At 37.8% G+C, this 22,767-nt stretch overlaps 2 protein-coding genes across 2 annotated transcripts; one reads left to right on the forward strand and one right to left on the reverse strand.

Annotated features, from left to right (window-relative positions):
* Nucleotides 1-908: 908 nt before the first annotated feature.
* On the reverse strand, nucleotides 909-6,984 carry sec13 (SEC13 homolog, nuclear pore and COPII coat complex component). Its single transcript, XM_020928397.2, has 9 exons — nucleotides 6,846-6,984; nucleotides 6,590-6,634; nucleotides 5,790-5,905; nucleotides 5,555-5,706; nucleotides 5,302-5,435; nucleotides 3,434-3,567; nucleotides 3,223-3,343; nucleotides 2,533-2,679; nucleotides 909-2,085 (listed from the first exon to the last, which is right to left on the reverse strand). Exons 1-9 carry the CDS (start codon nucleotides 6,846-6,848, stop codon nucleotides 1,975-1,977), a joined length of 963 nt encoding a protein of 320 aa, XP_020784056.1. The 5' UTR covers nucleotides 6,849-6,984; the 3' UTR covers nucleotides 909-1,974.
* Nucleotides 6,985-6,994: 10 nt separating this feature from the next.
* Nucleotides 6,995-22,160, forward strand: cand2 (cullin-associated and neddylation-dissociated 2 (putative)). The gene is made up of 25 exons (XM_020928402.2): nucleotides 6,995-7,051; nucleotides 7,467-7,562; nucleotides 8,355-8,498; nucleotides 9,053-9,207; nucleotides 9,622-9,745; nucleotides 10,376-10,433; nucleotides 10,559-10,757; nucleotides 11,265-11,370; nucleotides 11,453-11,589; nucleotides 12,625-12,926; nucleotides 13,664-13,805; nucleotides 13,963-14,081; nucleotides 14,220-14,372; nucleotides 14,743-14,964; nucleotides 15,522-15,728; nucleotides 15,820-16,007; nucleotides 16,427-16,583; nucleotides 16,902-17,042; nucleotides 17,362-17,501; nucleotides 18,297-18,472; nucleotides 18,651-18,746; nucleotides 19,148-19,317; nucleotides 20,307-20,471; nucleotides 20,761-20,868; nucleotides 21,436-22,160. Exons 1-25 carry the CDS (start codon nucleotides 7,014-7,016, stop codon nucleotides 21,664-21,666), a joined length of 3,774 nt encoding a protein of 1,257 aa, XP_020784061.2. The 5' UTR covers nucleotides 6,995-7,013; the 3' UTR covers nucleotides 21,667-22,160.
* Nucleotides 22,161-22,767: the final 607 nt, after the last annotated feature.

Below are 22,767 nucleotides of genomic sequence, written 5' to 3' on the forward strand. Positions count from 1 at the left end.
ACACACAGCATATGTTACATACAGCTTAGCCGCCCCTTGAACAAATGCTGAACTTTGTGAAGTAGCAAATTTGTGGTTAAAGGTGTCTTACAGTACAAATGATAAAACTGTGCTTTAAATAATGAGCTTTGATAATGTTTTGTCTTTTAAACGGTGCTCTATGTAACATTTCTGGCAGAGTTTCTCCATGGAGATGTTATTGCTTTGCCTGAAATGTTCCAGTTATTTTTTATTTTTTTTAATTGCCAAGAGTGCCTTAAAATATATGCATTCTTACTGAGACCAGACTTGCCTCTCTACAGATCTGACCTGTAATTTGGCCTTATTTTCCATGGAGAAAGATATGTTTAATGCCATATTGTGGAACATTCGCAGCTTTAGACTTTAAAGTTAAAGCGCCTATATTATGCTATTTTTTTAAATCTCATTGTTTCCTCATCGGAGTTGTGTTTTGTTTCATTCACACATGTTCAACTCACAAATTCTGCAGTTCTTCTCTCAGACTGAAAACACTCTGTCCCACCTTGTGATGTCATGTGATAATACAAGAAGTGCTCCACTGTGTTTATAAACTCCATACATCTTCACTATGATCATTTGGATAATTTGCTCATTTGCCAATTTCTTTTGAACAAAAAGGTAAAGGGTTGTTATTAATTTGAAAACCACCACTACATGACATCACAAGGTGGAACGGAGCATTTTGAGCTTTGGCGGTGTACAAAGATAATAATAGATTTTAAATGACTGCACCAAAATGTTAAAAGACATAAAGCATATATACACTTTGGTCTTTTTTTTGTCTTTCTATATAACATTAGACTTAATACTGTGAGATAAAATAATTGTACCTTAAGATTTTCAGTCATATTTCTAAGTTTAACAAGTGATGCTTTAAGACACACTAATTTGTATGTCATTACGTATTTATTTAATTACAAACATATATGAAAAACATCCCAGGTTTGCCTTTACATTTGAAAACACAGGATTCAAATGATTCTTCCACCACTTCCTCACTCTGCACCTTTTTTTTTTTTTTTAGCAATTCCATCAAGACCACGTTTGCACATTCAAAGCTGACAAAATATTGAGTTACATCATCATCTTCTTGTTCCTATTTTAGCGGCATTTTGGATTGAACAGACACCATGGACTAAAATCTGCAAGTGATAAATAACATTTGTCTCAAGGGGAGGAATGTTTGGTAAGTAAAGAATTATGGATGAGGTGGAGATGGCAAAATTATACAGATACAAGCACATTTCAGCTTAACCGAATATTGTGGAAAAAATAATATAAAATCGCAGAAATATGTTTACTACATTTGTGTTTATTTCAAGATTTAGTGAACCATTTTAAGTCTTCTTCTAACGATTTCAAGCTTAAATTTTAACAACTTAATTGCAAGTTAGTTTTCTGGTAGAAGTCAAGCCACCTGCGTCTTATTGCTTTGCCTGGAATGTTCCACTGTATAGCATTAAACTTATCACCATGGGGACGAGCATGTATGCCAGCAGCCCAAGTTATAAGTCACATCTGTGGAGCGACAACCCCACTTCAAGGCCGCAATAAAAACACCCGTAATTGAGCAAATGCAAGATGGATACAGTGGAATATTCCAGGCAAAGGTACTGTATATCATCTCTGTGGAAACAAGCTGATGGTGGACCAGAAAAGTTACATAATGCACCTTTAACTGCAACAACATAACTAGACAATGGCTTTTTCCTTTATGATTAAGCATAAACATCAGGAAAAATCCGTAAATTATAAAAACAATGTTAAGCTCCTGAAAGATTCCACATTATCGTATTTATTGCCATGTGCATGTTTATGGAGTGCATCTGCTAAAACCATTTTCCAGTAATATTTGTCTTCAGATAAATCAGCCTTCTCTTTCTCGTTTCATAATGGGAGTCCCAGAGTTCGATTCAGATCAACTTAAATTGTCGCTCCTAATGTCATCTAGTGTCACTGTTCGTTTTGCTGCGTGTCTGTGATGGTGGACACTGCTCCCTGGCCTTTGCTGACGTCGCTGATACAGGCCCACTGACCATCCATGGACTCCTTCCACAACGTCACCTGCACAAAACAAAGACAAAATTAGCACCAAAATGTTAAAATCTCAGGATAATTCAAAGCTTATGTGCTGTTGTTTTCAAACAGGGATTTTGCCGCTAGCTACAGAGTCAGTGACACAAATATAAAGTAATCAAGTTATTCAGTTGCCAGTAGCCTTAGTTTTAAGTTGAAAATGTAAGGACTTTTTTTTTTGGGTGTAACTAAACTTAGACAAACTTTATTGATCCACATGGGAAATTATTTGGACATAGTAGCTCACACATCACAATAAATATAATAACAAAGAGCAAAAATATAAATGGTAAAATCTAAATAAATTAGCAAACAAAGATAGCAAGAGTGAGCAAAAGTGTCAAATAAGACATAATTATATAAACTTAAATGTACAAGTAAAAATAAAATAGAATCATAAGTAATAACATGATAACATTCCCATTACTGCATTACCTTATTATCTCCTCCAGACACAGCCAGGATGTTGCCAGTGATGGACCAGCTCACGTGCCACACCACATCGTTGAACTTGTGAAGCAGTTTGGCCGACCACGTGTTTCCTGCTGGGTCATCACATGTCCAGATGAACACACGCCCATCCTGGAGGGAAGAAAAAGTTCAAACAATTACAAAGGGTTAGCAATGAACCTATTTTTTGTTAGTAAGCTGTCAATGCAAGACTGAGGTTGTCAAATGGAATTCAAATGCATTATAAACTGATGCAAGTATTTTGTCATTGTATTTTAAAATTTTATTTAAATTGCAACAAGCAACTGTATAGCAGTATGGGTTACAGTTATGGTAATAGATAGTAAATAGATAGTAAAATCTTAAAAAGACGTCATTTTATTTAAGTAAGTTTGGTGAAAAAGTAAGGTAGCACAAGGAATAGTCTGTGGTACAAGTAAAATTGCTGAAGTATTGGTGGTAGTAGATTACTAGTAGCACAGTAGTACTAGTAGAGTGAACTGAATCAAAATGTTTTGGCTCCATCTGGTGGAGCAAAATACAATCCAATCTCAAATAAATAACAAAAGCCTTATTCCAAAACATGATATTAAAAAAGATACATCTATTATATCATTGTATAGATACCCAAAAAAGGATAAAATAAACTGACATATTTTCCTAACTGGATCATACCTGGGAGCAGCTGGCGATGGTGCTAGTTGGCAGACCAATAGAAGGAGCCCAGCCAACATCTCTGACCCAGTCACTGTGCGCTTCAAGCTTCTGATCCTCCTTCCACTGACCGTCCTCCTCCCTAAAAGTGGTACCACGTAAATAAATACAATATGCATTCAATTGACGTATACATCTTGAATTTAAAATGAGCCAAAAAATTAGCACTTACTTCCAGAGTTTGACGAGATTGTCACAGCCACCGGAGACAAAGCGTTTGACGTAGTTTGGCTTCTGTCCTGTGGGTTGGTCAATCAGGCTGCCAGGGACAACAGCAGGGGCCCAACTCACTGCATTACAACCGATCTTTAAGAAAAAACAAAAAGAGGAAAAACTGAGAAAACAAATGAAAAATTTAACTGAATTGCTATAAATCAGCAACTTCATAATTGGTTTATTTTATATTACGTTTTTAGGGGTATTTACACTATAACTTGTATGTCCTAATATTTTAAGTCCCGTATTTTCCGCACTATTGGGCGCTCTGGATTACGAAACAACAGTTAGATGGCTCAGTCGGACTTTGTTTGGTGCAGGGGTGCTCAATACGTCGATCGCGATCGACTGGTAGATCGCCGTGTCTCGTCTCGGACTTGATCGCGTTTGGACTTGGTCTTGTCTCTCACTTAAGCTCTGACACTCAACAACTGTGATCATATTGTACTTGTACCGGGGTGCAGGAGCGTGTGGGGCGTCTCAATGCAGCCTGTGCGCCCCCGCGGAGACTCTACGGCACATCACAAATACATACGCTTCCTATCACAGCTCGTCTGCAACAGCGTGTGCCCTCGTGTACCAGCGTGCATCACCGGGCAGGTTAAACTTCCTAAACATCCTACCTGTCCATCTGCCTCACGTCAGCACGCCGCCCCTTGCCTTTTCACGCTCTCGCTCCTTCCTGCGTGCAGCGAACACAAGCCCCTTCCACAGTGCGCGCTGATTAGAAGAGCAAGACGAAACGTGAAGCAAAAACGAGTCTAAATTTGTGTTACAGTGTTGGCACAAAGCAGGCCTACAGCATAGAGCAGACCTACTGCCACATTTGGCTGAAGTTTTCCTAACAAAAGTGCACAAATGCATCTGTGTTTGTCACGATGTGCGTTTGGTTTGGTAAATGTGCAGAGGCTGGTAAATATCACTGCAAAACCAGAAAAGAATGCAACTCCAGTTTGGAACTTTAAAAAACAGGTTTAAAAATCTTCCTTCACTTTTTTCACAGTTTTGTGTAAAGTGCCAGAGGAAGTTCTCTTAAAGAAGGGGTTCTCAAACTGTGGATGAGGGTCCAAAAAAGGAGCACAGAGTGTTTCAGTGCAGTTTGCTTGGCTTTGTATTAGGTAGATCTTTATGACTTGGTCATTTTTAAGTAGCTCGCATGCTGAAAAAGTGTGAGCACCCCTGGTTTGGTGCGTTCATGGTGATTCTTGGCTTTGTTCAGTTGTAGCGTGTAGGGAGGGTGCTGTCTGGGACCACTGGATTGTTGGCGTGTTCGCAGTGACTCAGTTGTTCAGTTGTGGCTAGAAGTGGCACATTGCACTCGCTTTTTCGGTTTGTTCTTCCGTTCAGTTCCTCGTCAGCGTGGAGTGATGTGTGGCTGTGGGTGTTTTTCGCTGCGCGGTCGCTGTCTGCTCCGTGCATGTTTGCATGTGCTGCGGCTTTGTAGTTTAGTGAAGTCGTGCTGGGACACCCGAGTGGATTCCTGTATAGGGAGCTCTGGATTGTGGGGCGTGCAGTCGATTTTTTGATGGGGTTGGAGGCTTAAGAGCATGTCTAATAGCCCGGAAAATACGGTACTTGCACATAAATTCAGAGTGGGCAGAGAAAGGGGCAGGTAAAAAAAGAGACATTTTCTAAACACTCAAGCCTTGAATGCATGACAATACAGGATGGAACACCACAATAGCATTAAACACTAGGAAAAGTCTATTTAACTTAATTTTCACATTTTCAGGATTTAATTATATTATGATTTATTTATTTATTTTAATTATAATTAAACAAGCACTATAATACATTCATGAGCATTCTGTGTGTAAATCTTACTGTGTGTGCATTGGGGATCTTCTTTATGTCCCACTGCTGATCACCAGTAAATGTGAGAAGAGAAATGGCTCCATCAGAACTGCCACAGGCCAAGATAAGACCAAATTCATAGGGACCCCAGCAGACTGAGTTTACTGCAGAGACAAAACAATCATAAATGTTATTAAGTTATTAAAAGGTTTTCAGGTTGGATGTAGTGATAATTTAAAATATTCTGATGCTCTGAAATAAACAAACAAACAAAGCCACCAACCTGACGACTCATGTCCTGTGTACTCATACATCTTGTCCCACGTGCCATTCTCTTCTTTCCAAATGATAACTTTTCGGTCGTAGGAGCAAGAAGCTAAGATGTTGCCAAACATTGGATGAGCCCACGCAATCTGCCACACAGGACCCTCATGGCTGCAAGAAACAAACAAATCTATGAAAACAAGCAAATACTAATACATTAAGATATATAAAAAAAAACTATTTGGGCTATTTACCCTCTAAGGTCAGCTACCAAGATCTGTCCTCCGTTTCTAACGTCAAAAATCTTTACAGTTCGGTCAGAGGAGCAAGTGGCCAGCCGTGTCCCGTAATAATCCATCTGGGCATCATGCTGAAACAAACACATTCATTATTGCAAACAGGAAGTTGAGTAATTCAGTCATTATTGCCTGTATTTGTTAATACATCATACAAATCTGTATACTGAAAGTGGAGCCTTTTCAACAAGTGAAATTTGAGAGTTTGATGTAAAATTAAACAAACACAGTTATTGTTGTTTATAGGTTGAAAAAAGCACATTAGTGAATGCAACTGATAATTATTAATTGTCATTCATTTAGATTAGGGTGACCACATTTTCAGAATAAAAACTAGGACATCCTTGGTTTGGTTGGTTGGTAATAATAAAATTGTGAATCGAGTGTGTAATTAAGGAAAATTGTTGTTGGCACTAATGTGAGTCAGTGTAGTCACATTTTCTTTGCGCTTTGGTTATTTTTAAGCAGCTTTTATGTATTTTACCTAAACAAATGACAACTGATGCCTCTCTTTACTATTGGCAGGGATCAAATTGGTCAAAAATAGTGACACTTGGGACATTTCTTGTTTAAAACTGGGACAAATCACTGGTTTTGGATAAATCTGCTGGGACAGAGAACACAGGGCTCAAAACTGGGACTGTCCCGGGTGAATAGAGACATCTGGTCACCCTAATTTTGCTCAAAATATCAGAAGTCGCAGCTACAGTATGTGTGCTAAAGTTTGCTATGGTGGCCATCAAAACATTCCAACTTACGATCATATCCTCGTGGGACGTGTCCACTGTGTTAATGACGGAAACCTGAAAGCACAAATAAGCGCACACATAAATAGGATGTATGATAAATAAAATAAGAATAAAACAAAAGCTGTAATATTCTCGTTGTACACTGTAGCTTGGGTGCTAATGCTAACAACTTGTACTGCCAACGTCAGCATCAGGCCACAAACAGCCATGAAAGTCAAGTCTACAACGTAATATAGAAGCTTAAATATATTATAAAATTACCCACCATAGCTATTGATGTTAAAAAACCCAATTAGTATAAATCGATCTATTTTATTGAATGAATAACTGGGATCTTCGCAAATTCCGACGTGGCATCAAGAAAAGCCGCTACCCAATGCGTCCGTCCTTGACTTCCTTCCGAGTGGAAACAAACGCAAGATTTTAGGGTGAAATGTTCCGCAAAATGAAGAAACCGCGTAGAATATTATTGTATGTATTTTAATTTTAGTACTGAATATTTTTGCTCTATTGTAATGTTAACAACGTTTAATTATTGTAAAAATCAATAGAAATCCAGTTTTATTTTTATTGCCATTAAATAGCGTAATGAAAGTTGTCAGATAAAGTTTGCTAGCTCCTTGATAATCCAGTGTCATGTGAATGTTATGTTTTTAGCGAATGTCAAATGTCAAAAATAAATCAAACACACTGGAAATAATTCACTATAAAGCTTCCTTACTTGCTGTTAGTGTTAAATTAGTTTTGTCCACGGGATGGCGACATTATACAGGGGTTTTTCACGTCTATTTTTATCATAGCCCACCATAGTGTCAAGTTCCCCCTTAGGCTGGGCTGTTGTACCTCGCCATGTTTTTAGGTTAAATCTTGTTTTATTTTCTTTCAGCGGTGGTGACAGCTGCCAAAACAACAAGATGTCGAATGTCTCCTACCACATCTCCAACTTACTGGAGAAAATGACCTCCACTGATAAAGATTTTAGGTAAGAATTTAGAAGTGAACTTAGTCTGACCCAACACAAACTGTACGTATGCTGACATGAGATGACAGTTTTTGGTGGGCTACACTTGGCTACCAACACTGCAGAGGACACATCTAGTGGGAGTGGTGGTGGGTAAAGTTCTAAAATGCATTTGACTTATTAATACCACATGTTAACCCCGCAACTATTTTGTTTTGTGTCCCAAAATATCCAGTTCTACAAACACTACAACCGGGTTAGGAATGAATGACCTACTATAATATCATTCTATAGCCTATCAATTTATCTGTCCAGGATTAAGTTAAACTAAAGTGATGATAGTTTGACAAACAATCTTTAAAACTCTTTTTCCATTGGAGACAGATAAGTTTTAAGCCATACTGTGGAATATTACAGCCAACATTCCCATGGAATAAAGCAAGAGAAGGCCCTCCTCCTGCCCAAAGAGTAGTCAGGTTTGTGGAGGTGCAAGCTCAAACAGAGTAAGGACGCATGACTTTAACAATTATTTTTTATTTATTTTTTATTTTTTTTATGAAATTGGTGCATATTTTGCCTCACAAAACCTGGAGCAAAGCAACTTGATAATACAATGGCCTTTAAAACTAAAACTGTACTCTCCTCTTCAAGGAAACATTTTAAAAAAAAATTTCAAATACTAAACAAGATTTCATAACAATTTCATAACAGTAGTGATTATGATGTTTCCAGATTATACTAACCATATTTTCTATAATTATAGGCTATTGTCCCACATGTTTTAAATTTTTTTTTAATCCTGGGTTAATACAGGTTTATGGCCACCAATGACTTGATGCTGGAACTGCAGAAGGACAGCATCAAACTGGATGAGGACAGCGAGAGGAAGGTGGTCAGTATGCTGCTGAGGCTGCTTGAAGACAAGAATGGAGAGGTGCAGAACCTGGCTGTCAAATGGTAAATATTGTCTAGCACTTGATTAATTAAAGATTAGAGTTAGAATTAGAGTCTATAAAGATTGTCTGATTCCTCTTTGCCTGCTTTTTCTATTGATGATGAAAAATTATAACAGACGTTGAAAAGTGCTCCTAACGACGCTTGTAAACTCGTAACTGAAACCCTGTAATTGGTTCTCAAATATTTTCATATTTTACTTACTGTATTCATATTCATTATTACTCAACAAATTCAATTTACATATTTTGCACAGATAATTTCTTTCACTTTCTCAAATATATTTAACTAAATCCAGTTAATTACCTTACTAATATTGGAAAACCAAGATCAAACCAGTGCAGATTCACCAACTTTTATATTGTATTTGAGCTATTTTTCTGATGGTATTTTTCTGATAATCTTTTTTAAATTAAATGGTGAGTAGTGGCACCTATAAACAAAATCCATTATTATTGTTTATCATAACATATGTAGACTAAACTCTAGACTTGCTTGAATCTTCACCAAGTACAAGACATGAGATGATCAAATTTTATCTTATGGTGTTCTTCCAGCCTGGCTCCTCTGGTGAGTAAAGTGAAGGAGCCTCAGGTGGAGACGATGGTGGACACTCTTTGTTCAAACATGATGTCTGACAAAGAGCAGCTCAGAGACATCTCCAGTATGGGTCTGAAAACTGTCATCGCAGAACTCCCCCTTTCCACAACTGGTACTTTTAAATACCTTTTTGTTCATATCTTCAAATTATATTCTTGGTTTTAAGGTGCACTGTGAAACTTTTCGGTTGTGTCTTCATCACCTTCCCTGGATATGTTACTCTGTTTAGAATGTTCCACAGTATGACATTAAACAGATCTATATTGAATAGATCTATTTATTCAATTACAGGTGGTTTTATATCTCAGAAGTACCTAGAAAAACAGGCATTCTGACTGTGAGCGGGGTCACCTCTCCACAGATCTGACCAGTAACTTGGGCTGATTTGGTCTCCATAAAGATAGGAAGTTTTTATGCCACACTGTGAAACATTCAAGACCGCAATACCACCTGCATGGAGAAAAGCTGTTGGCAGACCCTCCACTTGAAAAGTTAAACAATGCACCTTTAACATTTACGATTTCAGGTGTGAATCTGACCACTGGTGTGTGCAAGAAAATCACCTCTCAGTTGATTGGGGCCATGGGAAAGCAGGAGGATGTGTCAGTTCAGTTGGAGGCTTTGGACATTCTTTCAGACATGTTGGGAAGGTAATGAAAATATTATTATATTATTATATTAATACTGATTTTGTTTTTTTAGATTCCCTCATGAAAAACCTGTAGATGTCATCCATGCATATTTGAGTAATTTTACAATCTCACTCCTATTCACACCTTTGATGCAATGCTCTGCCTACAGTATAAGTCTTCATCACAGATGCTCCCACATGACAATTAAATACATATATGAAACGTGAAACAAAACTGTACAAAACAGCTTGATAAATCTGATGCAATGTTGAGTACAGTATGTCATTAGCGGGATATTATACAGTCTATGGGGGGGACCCAGAGCATCAAAAACTAAATTGAAGCTTATAAAAAAAAAAAAAAAAGTTGTTTTGGCGAATATACCATTTTCAAAATAATAAAAGGTAACATGGTGATCTAAATATGTTATGTGTCAGCACAAAAGTAAGCAACTCTTTACTGAAAATCTGCTGCTTGCTATAATGAAATGCCACTATAAAGAGATAGGGCAGGTATACAGTGCAGTTTAAAATGGACAACATGTGATATAATGATCTATGTAGGTTATATTTCAAAACTAAATACCCCAAACAGGATAAACATCTTTTAGACTTCTTATTTGAATCAGCTATCACGTGTATTCCACAGGTTAAGTGGCGCATTGGTCAGTTTCCATGGATCTTTGCTGTCTAGCCTGCTGCCTCAGGTAAAAATAAGAGAGGGATATTTTTTTTATCAATACAGTCTTTAACTGTGTAGTCAATAGTTAGTAAGTGAGGTCTATTAATAATAATAAATAAACATTGTCAACACTTTCCCTCGCATACTCAGTTAACTAGCCCCAGAATGGCGGTGAGGAAACGCTCCATCTTGGCTCTGGGTCACCTGGTGCCCTGCTGTAGCCCCGCCCTCTTCTCTCAGCTGACAGAACACCTGATGACAGAGCTGGCCAAGGCCCCGCCCACCTCCATGTCCCGAACCTACATCCAGTGTCTCGCTACAGTCAGTCGCCAGGGGGGACATCGAGTTGGTAAGATACTGTTTTTATGTCAAACAATCTCAAAACCCACAGCTCAGTGCCTCTCGACCTCCACTTTAGAAGCCGTAGAACTGTGGAAATCTGGGATCCATTGTGAATTATGTGCAAAATCACAGTTTATTTTTAGTGCTGTCTGATACCTGTTGGCTTCCACATGCCAAAATTCCCACTCTAAGCAAGTATGAAAAGTGCAGAGTAAAATAAGCTGCTGTAGGAGTATTTATGCAAAAACACATTTATGAATGCTGTACATTTTGGGACTTTTTGTTCCACAACATTGAACTAAATTCTCAACAAGCGCTGTTACAAAAGGTGGTGACATATTTTTTTCAGAGATTTAAAATTATATGTTTAATAAAGATAACAACATTTTTTTTTTTTTTTTTTTTAAATCAGTTTCTGTTGGAAAGACTAGAATTAGTATTAACCAAGCTTGGTCTAGAAAGGCAAAATACAAGTTGAATCCAGCCCTGTTTATTTGATCTATGTGTATTTTAGGTGAACACTTAGAGAAGCTCATCCCGATGGTAGTGAAGCTGACCAGTGTGGAGGATGACGAGCTCCGAGAGTACTGTTTCCAAGCATTTGAAGCTTTCATAAGGAGGCCTGTTACTTTTGTTACTTTTATTACAACTCCCTTTCAATGAGAAAAGTGATATTTACAGAAATTGTTTTCGTTTTCCCAGGTGTCCTAAAGAAATGTCGCCGCACATCTCCACGGTGACACAGCTGTGTCTTAAGTTCATGACGTATGACCCCAACTATAACTATGACGATGAAGAGGAGGAGGACAGCATGGATGTAGAGGATGGCTTTGGTGAAGGTGATGACTACATTACAATCAGCAGCACCACATTTTCACTTTTTGTTATTTTTTTTATTATTTTGATAATATTTTACACATTTTCATAAACATGTTAAATGAAAGCAACAGGGAAGGGATTTAATGGACTTAATATCACCAGAATGCTATCAATAACTGCAGGATCAAAAACTAAAAGGCTACCTTGTAGTTTGTACATTGGATCATTCACTCCAGTTGTGCAAGGGATTAAAGACATGTTACTTTTCTGCTTGTCTCCAAGGAGATGTTTTTGCTTTGCGGAGAATGTTCCATAGTATGACATTTAACACATCCATCTTGCATTCACTGAATTACCGGGGGTTTTACTTCCTAGAAAATCTTGCATTCCTAAAGAGAGAAACATCTCCTCACCACAGATCTGACCTCTTTCTTGGCTTGGTGTTGTCACTTCACTTGCTTGTCTCTGTGGAGATAGGTACTGTAATAATCTATCTAGTAGTAGCAGTTTATTTTTTCAGTCATGTACTTAATAAGGTTCTTAATAGACTGTTACAAACATTTCACATAAAACTATGACCAAAGGGGTTTAGGCTGAAATTAAATCACTTATGAATGTCTAACCCTAAGTCATCGTCAGTACTGTTCAGTACAGCAGTTCTTCTGAGAAAACTGTTACTTCCTACACTTGAAAAAACCATCAACATTTATCCTATACACTAATCTGATGCTGTAGACTACAGAATCTGCGATATTATCTTATTGTCTCTCTATGTAGTAAGAATATGTCTTTAAACCATTCTAGTGCTCTGTATTTGTCTATAGAATTAAATTTGTATATATTTTTAATGGCTTTCTTGATGTTGATCTGTTGTACTGTGGAACATTCTAGGCAAAGGGGCAGAAGGAACAGTGTGATTAGTTTTACAGGTATCTACATTTCAAAATCTGTCATTGCAGCCAGTGTTTGAAATTTAAAAAAAGTAGTTTGAGTGTTTAGTTCCACTTTAAAATATGATCATAGGAATTTGCCCATTTACACATCTTTCCCCCCAGAGTCCGATGATGAGTACAGTGACGATGATGACATGAGCTGGAAAGTCCGGCGTTCCTCCATCAAGTGTCTGGAGGCTCTGATCCACACGAGGAGAGACCTGCTCCTGTCATTCTACTCCTCCCTCTGCCCCGCCCTGCTCACACGCTTCAAGGAGAGAGAGGAGAACGTGCGCGCAGATGTCTTCTCCGCCTTCTCCACTCTCCTCAGACAAACCCGAGTGGGGAGTAGCCATGTTGGGCTGATAACAGAGCAAGTAGCGGCGAGAGAGGAGGAGCCAACGGTTACAATGTTGAAGAAACAGGTATGAACTGTCCAATTAACTCAACAATTTGATGAACAATTTGGTAAAACTCTGAAAGTTAAGAGGACTTTCTAGATACAGTACATCTCCTAAAAAAAAATCTTATTTTGTTTTATAAACCCAAACACAATAGAAATTGCAGAACAGCATTTCACCTGCCACTTCTTATGTTCTCTAATATTTTAAAAGATCCATGTTACACTATTTTCTGATTTATGTTAAAATGTTTCCTCATCAAAAACTTACCTGGATTTGCATTTTGTTTCATTCACAGATGTTTAGCACACAATCCCTACATATTTAGGCTGAGTTCTCTCAAACACTCCACTGTGTTTTTAAACTCTGTACACCTTCACTATCATTTGGATAATTTCAGTCCTTAAATTTCCATTCTCTACTAAACAACAGGTAAAAGGTAACCGTTAACTTGAAAACTAGCATTTTGAGTTTTAGATGTTACTGGATTAATAATAAAGGGTTACTCAATGTGTGAATGTAAAACAACCCACAACTCCCAATATGTTTTTCAAAGAGGTGATAACATTCTAATGGCTAAAAGCTCACAAGAGTCAATTTTTTGTAACATTGGACCTTTAACCCTGAAAGTGGAGAAAAGAAGAGAATAAATGTGAATGTTATATTTTGCTGAAGTATTTTCAATATGGTTCTTCATTTACTATCTTCCTTCCTTTCCTGTTAAACTGTACATACTCCTGATTTGTGGTGTGTTGTTGCAGGTGCCGGTGATAGTGAAAGCTCTTCACAAACAGCTGAAGGACAAGAGTGTTAAATCTCGACAGGGCTGTTTCTCTGTCCTCACTGAACTGGCCCACACTGTACCAGGAGCACTGGAGGAACACATCCCCGCCCTAATACCTGGTAATGTGTGAGATTGTGGGAGAGTGTGGGGTGAAATTTGTTCAAAAATCTTTAAATTTAGTAAATGATCTGCTTTTTTCCCATTTTCCTTAGAGGGTAAAGGTCTTGTGTAGTGCTATAGAGCCAAATCAGCTTTAACTCTTTTAACCATGTGCAGGTATAGTCTTCTCCCTGACTGACAAATCCACCTCCTCCACCATGAGGATCGATGCTCTGTCCTTCTTCCACGTCCTTCTGGTGTCTCACCCTCCACGAGCCTTCCAACCACACATGCAGGTTTCTAACTAGCATCAATTTTATCTATTGTTTATTTCTGTTGTTTGCCTATTGTTATTTCTTTAGGTTTTAAATTATTAAAGACTGACATGGTAGTGTACTATTCTGTCTGTTCATTTCTAATGTTTTATCTAATAGGTGCTGCTGCCCCCGGTGGTGGCTTGTGTAGAAGATTCCTTTTATAAGATCACCTCAGAAGCCCTCCTTGTCACACAGCAGCTGGTCAAAGTCATGAGGCCGCTCGACCAGAGCGCTGCTGGAGGATTTGACCCCAAGCCATTTGTCAAAGAGGTCACAATGTCCCTCTTCATTTAACACCATTTATGACCCAAACCAAAGTGCATCATATTTTAAGAACAAGCAGAATACTTTATTACACTCAATATTGTTAAGACATTCCCCAATGTTTTTCATTTGTATGCCCAGACCAGAAAATAATGCTGACTTAAAGCAACACCAGATAACTTTCTGGTGGTGGCGTGTCACTGCAAGTTGAATCCATAGTTTGAGACTTTATCCATGGAGAAAGATGAGTTTCATGCCGTACTGTGGAATGTCATAGTCAAAGGAATTTTGGGTCTTAAAAGTTACACTGTGGGGCTTTAAACCACAATATGTAACCTTTAAGCCAAAAAATAGACTCAAATTTTCTCTCTTGTAGGTCTTCTCTTCAACAATGAAGAGGCTCAAAGCTACAGACATCGACCAGGAAGTGAAAGAGAGGGCTATTTCCTGCATGGGTCACATGGTTTGTCACCTGGGCGACCACCTGGGGGCGGAGTTAAAGGGTGTCCTCAGCATCTTTCTGGAAAGGCTGAAGAATGAGATCACAAGACTGACCACAGTGCGAACCATCACTCTGATCACCTCATCTCCTCTCAAGGTTCTTTAAAAAAAAATTGAATCCCAATAGTTTGTGAGTTTGTGTTCTAGTTGTAGGTTTGTTCTCAGTTGGAGGCCGGGTAGCTGTACTGTTATTTGGACAATGTTTAAAATAAATGTCAACATCCAAGTATTATTTTTTTCCAGTCCAAATCAGAAGTTGTTATTGTTTTTTCTTGAGTCTTCCACAGTATAACATAAAATAAATAATATCTATCTTCAAGAGAAAAGCACAGTGGAACATTTCAGGCAAAGCAATAACATCTTCATGGAGACACCAGGTGGACTCTCTCATCAGGAAAGCCAAACAGTGCACCTAATTAGAAATACTGCATTATACCCTTGTAAGGATACATTAATATAGTTAAGAATGCACTCCAAGTTTCTTTAATTAAAACATTTTCTTGATAATTATAGACCATATGCTCAATATTATACTGATACCTTCCTATTTACTGATAACAATCATGCCTATGTTTTAAATATAAAAAATGTCTCTACACAGATATTAACCATTGTCATTCCGAGGCATCAACAAAGCATGTGTATGTTTTTCAGATTGACCTGTCCTCTGTTCTGCCTGAAGCCCTGTCGGTGCTGGGCTCTTTCCTGCGTAAAAACCAGAGAGCGCTGAAGTTGGGGACGTTGGCGTGTTTAACAGCTTTAGTCACGCATCAAACCTCCAGCATCAAACCTGCAGCTCTGGAGCCTGTCCTGAGTGAACTGCCCTCTCTAGTGGACGAGATCGACATGCACGTGTCACAGGTATTCATTCTTTGTTTACAATTACAATTTTACTTTAGAGTACTGTTCTATTACTCTTTGCTTTTTAAAAAAATAATTTCTGTCTGTCCAGTTATCCATCACTCTGCTGACCTGTATGGCCAAAGCCTGCCCCTCGTCTCTGGCCAAGATCAGCTCCTCTGTGCTCCCTGGAGTCTTCCAACTGGTTCACTCTCCGCTGCTTCAAGGAGGAGCACTGGCAGCCATTTTGGACTTCCTCCAGGCTCTGGTACTCTCCAAAGCCAGTAACATCGGATTTAGGTAAAGGGATTTTATCTGTGTTTCCTTCAAGTGTACAGATTCCTTTTGGTTAATTATAATATGGTAATAGAGTGGAGAAATATACAGAAATGCATTTTCTAGACACAACCTGCCAGAACAGGCATAAATCAATCATGAAATATTGTCTTTTTGAGAATTATTATTTAACGGTAACATACGTAGATCATAATTTTACAATTTTGTTCATTCTAAAACACAATAATGATCTAAAATTGCCTAATAAAGAAACATAGCTCTCCTCTCTACTTATGACACATGCATATCAATCTCAACCACTAGAGGGGGCAGTTCACTCAGGCTTCAGAGGTGCAGATTTGATGCCGGAGGAAAGCTGTACTTCCTCTCACAACTCTCTTTACACTCAGCTGCTAGAGTTCCTCTCTCATCTCTCTGTACAGTCAGCTGCTGAAGTCCCTGATGGAGCCCTTCCACAGTCCCCAGTGTTTGTCAGACATCCACAGACAGTCGTACCACTCTGTCGCTCGCTGTGTGGCTGCGCTGTGCTCTGTCTGCCCCAAAGACACGCCAAGCACTGTCTCCAGCCTCATACAACAGGTGGAATATTTATACACAGTTATCCGAACCAGATGTCTGACTAAACTAACATTACTCGCCACAAAAAAATGAAATCTGTCAATGGGACAAAGGTATTTTTTTCCTCACTGTAAAATACATTTGTCCATTAGCCAGATTTTGTGACATATTAAACTATTATAATAATAGTAATATAGTAATAGCGTTTAACTTTTCTGTTTAACGTTGGAAATGACTTCTCCCTCATTTTGAATAAAAAGTAAATATCCTGTATCTTAAATTTGATATTTCCATGATTATTTGCAGTAGTATATATCTAGCATCTGTTGTGTTTTCCAGGTGAAGAGCCACAGTTGCCCAGAGTCGGCTAGGGTCCTGGCCGTGCTGTGTTTGGGGGAGGTGGGGAGGAGCGGCAGTCTGGGGGGCAGTAAAGAGGTCCAGGCAGTCATCCTAGAGGCCTTCTCCTCATCCAGTGAAGAGGTACGGACCAAATGGTTTCATTCATTCATAAATTCATAAAGACGCTAAACATTACAAGGGAATTAAACACACCGATGTATAGATAACCAACTGAACAGGTGGGTTTTCAGCAGTGACTTTAAAATATATTTATTACTGACCAAAAGTGTGGATTATTATCTGATTATTACTTAAAAATGGCAAAAAGTAGAAGGAATTACCACTATTTCAAAATATTTTTCATAAGAGACTTCATATGTTTGTTATTATATATTATTATTGTCACTAAAATTGACTGCTTAAGATGAATATGTGAATTATGACCCTTTGTGTATTTCAGATAAAGACTGCGGCGTCCTGTGCTCTGGGCAGCATGGCGGTGGGCAGTTTGAATGAGTATCTCCCCTTCATGTTAAAAGAGATTGCCTCACAGCCAAAGAGGCAGTACCTGCTCCTGCACTCACTCAAAGAGGTCATCAGGTCTGTGATCTAGTCCTCTACACAGTCTTTTTGTCTACATTGAATCCCTGAGAATACTATTTTTATACTTTATTTTTTCTACTCAGTTGGACACTAAATCAGAGTTTGGTGGGTTGATCCCTTCTTTTCCTTTATTATATTCTTCAGTTGTGTTTTTGGCCTAAGTAGTTCACCCTCATTGCCTTCTGTTATCTTGTCATATTGATCTCTCATGTGGGAAATTCATTCTCTAAATCTGAGACAAATGATGTCAGAAGCATTGAGTTGCTGCCGTACAGTACTCGGGGACCCATCTCCAGATCTTGTACTTGTATTAGATGAAGGATGTGGTGCATGATTTGGGTTTCAGACACCGAGAGAAACATGCAAAGGTGGTAGAACAACTGTGACTGAGTAAAGACTGAGTAAGTGACGTAACTTGCAATACAAATGATTTTTAGCAAGTAGTAGTTCTTTATATTTGTCCCTAGACTCTACATAGAGATTCAAATGCTTTACATGACCAAATGTTCATGTTTACATACATTCAAAACTAATGTATCCAAACTTAAACACACTGTTGTACATAATGGCTGATGCACACAATAAATTAGCAGTTACCAAATTGTTTGTTAGTTATCTCTTCCAAGCTCATCCAATGCTCAAAGTTGCTTATTGGTTTATGCATGTTTCAAATGCGTAATGTTCCAAATAATATTTATAATAAATATTTGTTAAAATGTACCCTGATTATCTACTTTGCCTTGAATGAATGTAAATGCTACTAAAACACTGTCTGTGTGTGTGTTTGTGCAGTGCTTGTCCAGCCTCCAGCCTCTCCCCACACCTGGAGTCCATCTGGGCGCTGCTGTTTCAGAACGCCCTGTGTCCAGAGGAGGGCACCAGGAACCTCGTGGCTGAATGTCTGGGAAAACTCACTTTGGTCAACCCGGATCAGCTCCTCCCCAGACTCAAAAAGCAGCTCATAGGAGGTACAGAGAAGAGATTTGTGATTTTGATGTGATTTTGTATTATTTTAGATAGATAGATAAATACTTTATTGATTCTGAAGGATTTTTTTATTAACTGTGTTCTCTATGTTAAATTCACATTACATATGTATACATGTTTAACTGAAAAATTTGATAAAATATTCCCTTATATTTTTAGGATCTGCTCTAGCCCGTAGCACAGTGGTAACGGCTGTAAAATTCACTATTATTGACCAACCCGCTCCCATTGACGCACTGCTAAAGGACTGTATAGGTAATGTATTTTATAACTCTAAATACAATCTCTTTAATCTGCAATGTGCTCTATTATACACCAACATTTGAGTAAAGGGCCTATATTACTCTATTTTTGATCAATGTTATAATGTTGTTTCATCATCAAAAGACCTGGAGTTGTGTTTTGTTTCATTCACACGTTTACTCACAAACCCTGCATATTTAGTTCTTCATGATATCACACGGTGGAACAGAACACTTTGAGTTTTGGAGATATAGACAGACTGAGGGTTACTCAAACATGTGTGAATGAGAAAAAAAGTAACTCCAGGTCTGTTTTTGAAAAGGAAACAACATTCTAACATGGCTTAAAGCTCACAAGAGTCAGTTTTGTGTAATATAGGACTTTTAATAATGTGTTTTATCTCTTTATGACAGGGGACTTTTTAGCCACGCTTAAAGATGAGGACATCAATGTGCGGCGCGTGGCTTTGGTCATGTTTAACTCTGCAGCTCATAATAAACCGTCTCTCATTCGGGGACTCCTGACAAAAGTCCTGCCCCATCTGTACCAAGAGACGCAGATCAGAAAAGACCTGATCAGAGAGGTCAGTCATGTTACCTGAAGTACGATTCAAAGTATATGTTTGTTTGGTATATTTGAAGTACCATTTCTACAGTATTGTAAAATGTGAGTACTTTTGTATTTTGGATACAAAGTTAGACATTTCTTCTCTATAGACAGACCTTTTTATGAGAACAGGGGGTGGGCAATATTGACAAAATACATCTTGATATACTTGATCTTAATATTCAGATCATATTTTGCAATGTATTAGAAATGCACTAAAACGTATTTGTAAATCATGAGTCATATTAAAAAAAGAAAATTTACTTTTAACTTCAGTGCCAAGATGCAACAATATTACATTTATGTTGTCTTTATGTGTTATAAAATAAAATAAAAACACAACTTTCAGACAGTTTTCTTAAAGACACAATAACACAAGCTAATACTGCAAAATAACAATTCAAAAATTTGTCTCCTAAACGATATTGTCCATCTAAAGTCACAGCAGCAGAAGAATAAATAATATGTAATATAATTCAGATTATACAGAATAAATTTAAAAAGCTATTTTTCTGAGACATATTTAATGTAGGTAAATAACAGTTTTTTCTCTCTTTATTGAGCACTAAGTGACGGGGATACATTAAATATTTACAATATTGATTGTTACATTAAAGTACATTTTTTGGAAGTGTGGAAGAGAACGCAAAGAGATGATGGCTAGGAGAGAGAAAGGAGGAGAAGAAGAAAACAGACAGATATAAATGAGATGTATATGTGTTCACAATTGGTTGAAAGAAAATAAACCAAACAAAAATAAATACATAATACAAATAAAAATACAAAATAAAGAAACAAACAAAATTCAATTTAAAATCAATTAACAAGTTAGCTAAATTCATATCAGTAATATTCAGTTAATTCTACTGGTACTAGGTAACTAACACCAACATTATGAGGCCTGACTTTGTTCTAAATACAATGCTCACTTGTTGATGTTTTGGACTTGTGCACATGTTTTTTCAGGTGGAGATGGGTCCATTCAAACACACAGTAGACGATGGCCTGGACGTGCGTAAGGCTGCATTCGAGTGCATGTACACTCTGTTGGACAGCTGCCTCGAGGGGCTGGATGTACTGCAGTTTCTGGACCATGTGGAGGAAGGACTCAAAGACCATTATGACATCAGGGTGAGACTCAAATAGTTGTTTGTTGGATGAAGAGCAGTTGGAAGCCTGTCAGAAAATACAAAAATTGGAAAATGTATCTTCTTGTTTCTAATTTGGTAATTTAGTAATTGTTATCTGGACTATACACATACTCCAAAACATACTATGAGCTGAGAGAAGAAGGTTAGGAAAAATGTCGTAACAATCTCACATTCACAGGCCTTTCACAACTATCTGAAAGATCACTAGATTAAATGATTAGGAAAATAATGGTTAGTTGCAGCCTTAATGTGATTTTTTTCATCTGTAGATGTTGACCTTCTTGATGCTGGCCAGACTAGCCTCCCTGTGTCCTGCCGGTGTTTTACAAAGATTAGACCGACTCGTGGAGCCACTGAAGGCCACATGCACAACCAAGGTAAATGTAATTTTGTAAAAGTATATATACATCCTTCCATTCTCAGACCAATCTCGTGCACAATTCAAATGTGTCTTACCTTAGTAAAGGATGGTCAGGTATAGGTAACAGCAAAAACGGGGTTAGAGTTAGAACCAAGGAATGGAGACTAGTTGTTTTGTTTGAAGGTAGGTCTAATTATTGTCTATTAAAGATAACCTGTGTTACTTTTCTGGTACACTTCTTGCTTGTCTCCATGGAGATGCTATGGTTTTTGCCTGGATTATTCTGCATTATGGCATTAAACTCACATATCTTTCATTATTCAAATCATATATTTTACTGTTAAAACAACATCCATTCCTACTGTCCTACTGCTTCTCCATAGATCTGACATGTAACTTGGCCAAGTGGTTTCACCGGCTTGTCTCTACAAAAAGGATCAGATAGCTTAAAAAAATGCCATAACTTCCAGACAAACCAATAACAGCTTCAAAAAGACAAACTTTTGGTGGATCCCTTAACAGTCAAAAGCAGATGTTGTGTCCACAAGTAAAGTAGAAAATAACATGTCTTTTTCTCTCTCAGGTGAAGGCTGGCTCTGTGAAGCAGGAGTTCGAGAAGCAGGAAGAGCTGAGACGATCGGCCATGCGCGCTGTCGCCGCCCTGCTGGCTGTGCCCGAGGTGGAGAGGAGCCCCAGCATGGCCGAATTCGCCAACCTGATCCACACCAATGCAGACATGGCTTCCATTTACCAAAGCATCCAGGGAGGGGACGCTTCCGGGTTAGGCCCAGCAGAGGGCATGGATCTGGGCTAGGTTTGACATACGGTGCACCAGTTTCACAATATACCAATACAGATTTTAACTATTTTTTATGAATGTTTTAGTAGCGGTTTTGCCCCTGACACGAACTAGTTTCCATGAATTAAAGGAAAAGCAGTACACTCAAAAAGAAAGGTGTCTGTTGTGTTATTTCAACACATGTAAAGGAACATATGCTTTAGAAGTAATCTAAATATAACAGCAAATATTTAAGTAAGAACTCTTTTTGTCTGACATATGATGGTGTAGTGATGTGTTTTGTAGGCTGCTTACATGGATGTGCCTTCTCCGGGACTCCCGTGTATGCTCCTTGGGCCTTGTTTGTGTAACTCGATGGCCTCTCTGATCCAGCATTGATATTTGTTGCCTTCATTGTTGGGGAAGTAACTGTATTGAGAATATGCACTCTGAATACTAATTCTGAGTAACTGTATTTCAGTACGGTTATTTTTTCATTTGGTGGTATTCAGAATGCAGTTACTTTTCTAAAAATCAGAGGAATAAACAATTGTATTTATTGTATTTATATTTTTTTATTGTATAAACTGCACATAATTTGAGAGAAAGATATAAAACACTGCTCTTGTGGTGAGTACATGATTTTCCTTCTCCAATTAGTGAAAGGAAAAGCACAACAAATGGCAAAACAATTATAAAGCTGTCATTATTACCTTGTCTTTACTCTATAATTCAAATGCAATTTGATGTAAAAGTATTTTAAGTATTCAGAATACAGTACTTTGATTGGACCATGTATGAGAATGTGTTGCAGAATACATTTATTCTGTAACTAAATACATTTCGTGTCCATCACTGGTTGTCTATAAAAATAAGGTCACTGAACCCAATTCTCGACAATTATGATCCCTTCAGTTTGCTGTTAAAGATATATTTATTTTGAGAGAGCAAGTGTAGCAAAAAAAAATGCACACAATTATTGCTAAAACTATTATTATTCACGAAAAAGTCAGCAAATCACACAGAACTCTTTTTACATCTTTTTAAAGGATCACCATGTAAGTTTTCAGGTGGGGAAATTAAATGCTATACGAAATGGCCTAAAACTTAGCAATCTCTAATTAATAAGTAATAAGT

This window comes from Boleophthalmus pectinirostris, unplaced genomic scaffold (assembly GCF_026225935.1).
Source record: "Boleophthalmus pectinirostris isolate CB_2022bp ecotype Guang Dong unplaced genomic scaffold, ASM2622593v1 HiC_scaffold_3, whole genome shotgun sequence".
NCBI classification, from domain to species: Eukaryota; Metazoa; Chordata; class Actinopteri; order Gobiiformes; family Gobiidae; genus Boleophthalmus; species Boleophthalmus pectinirostris.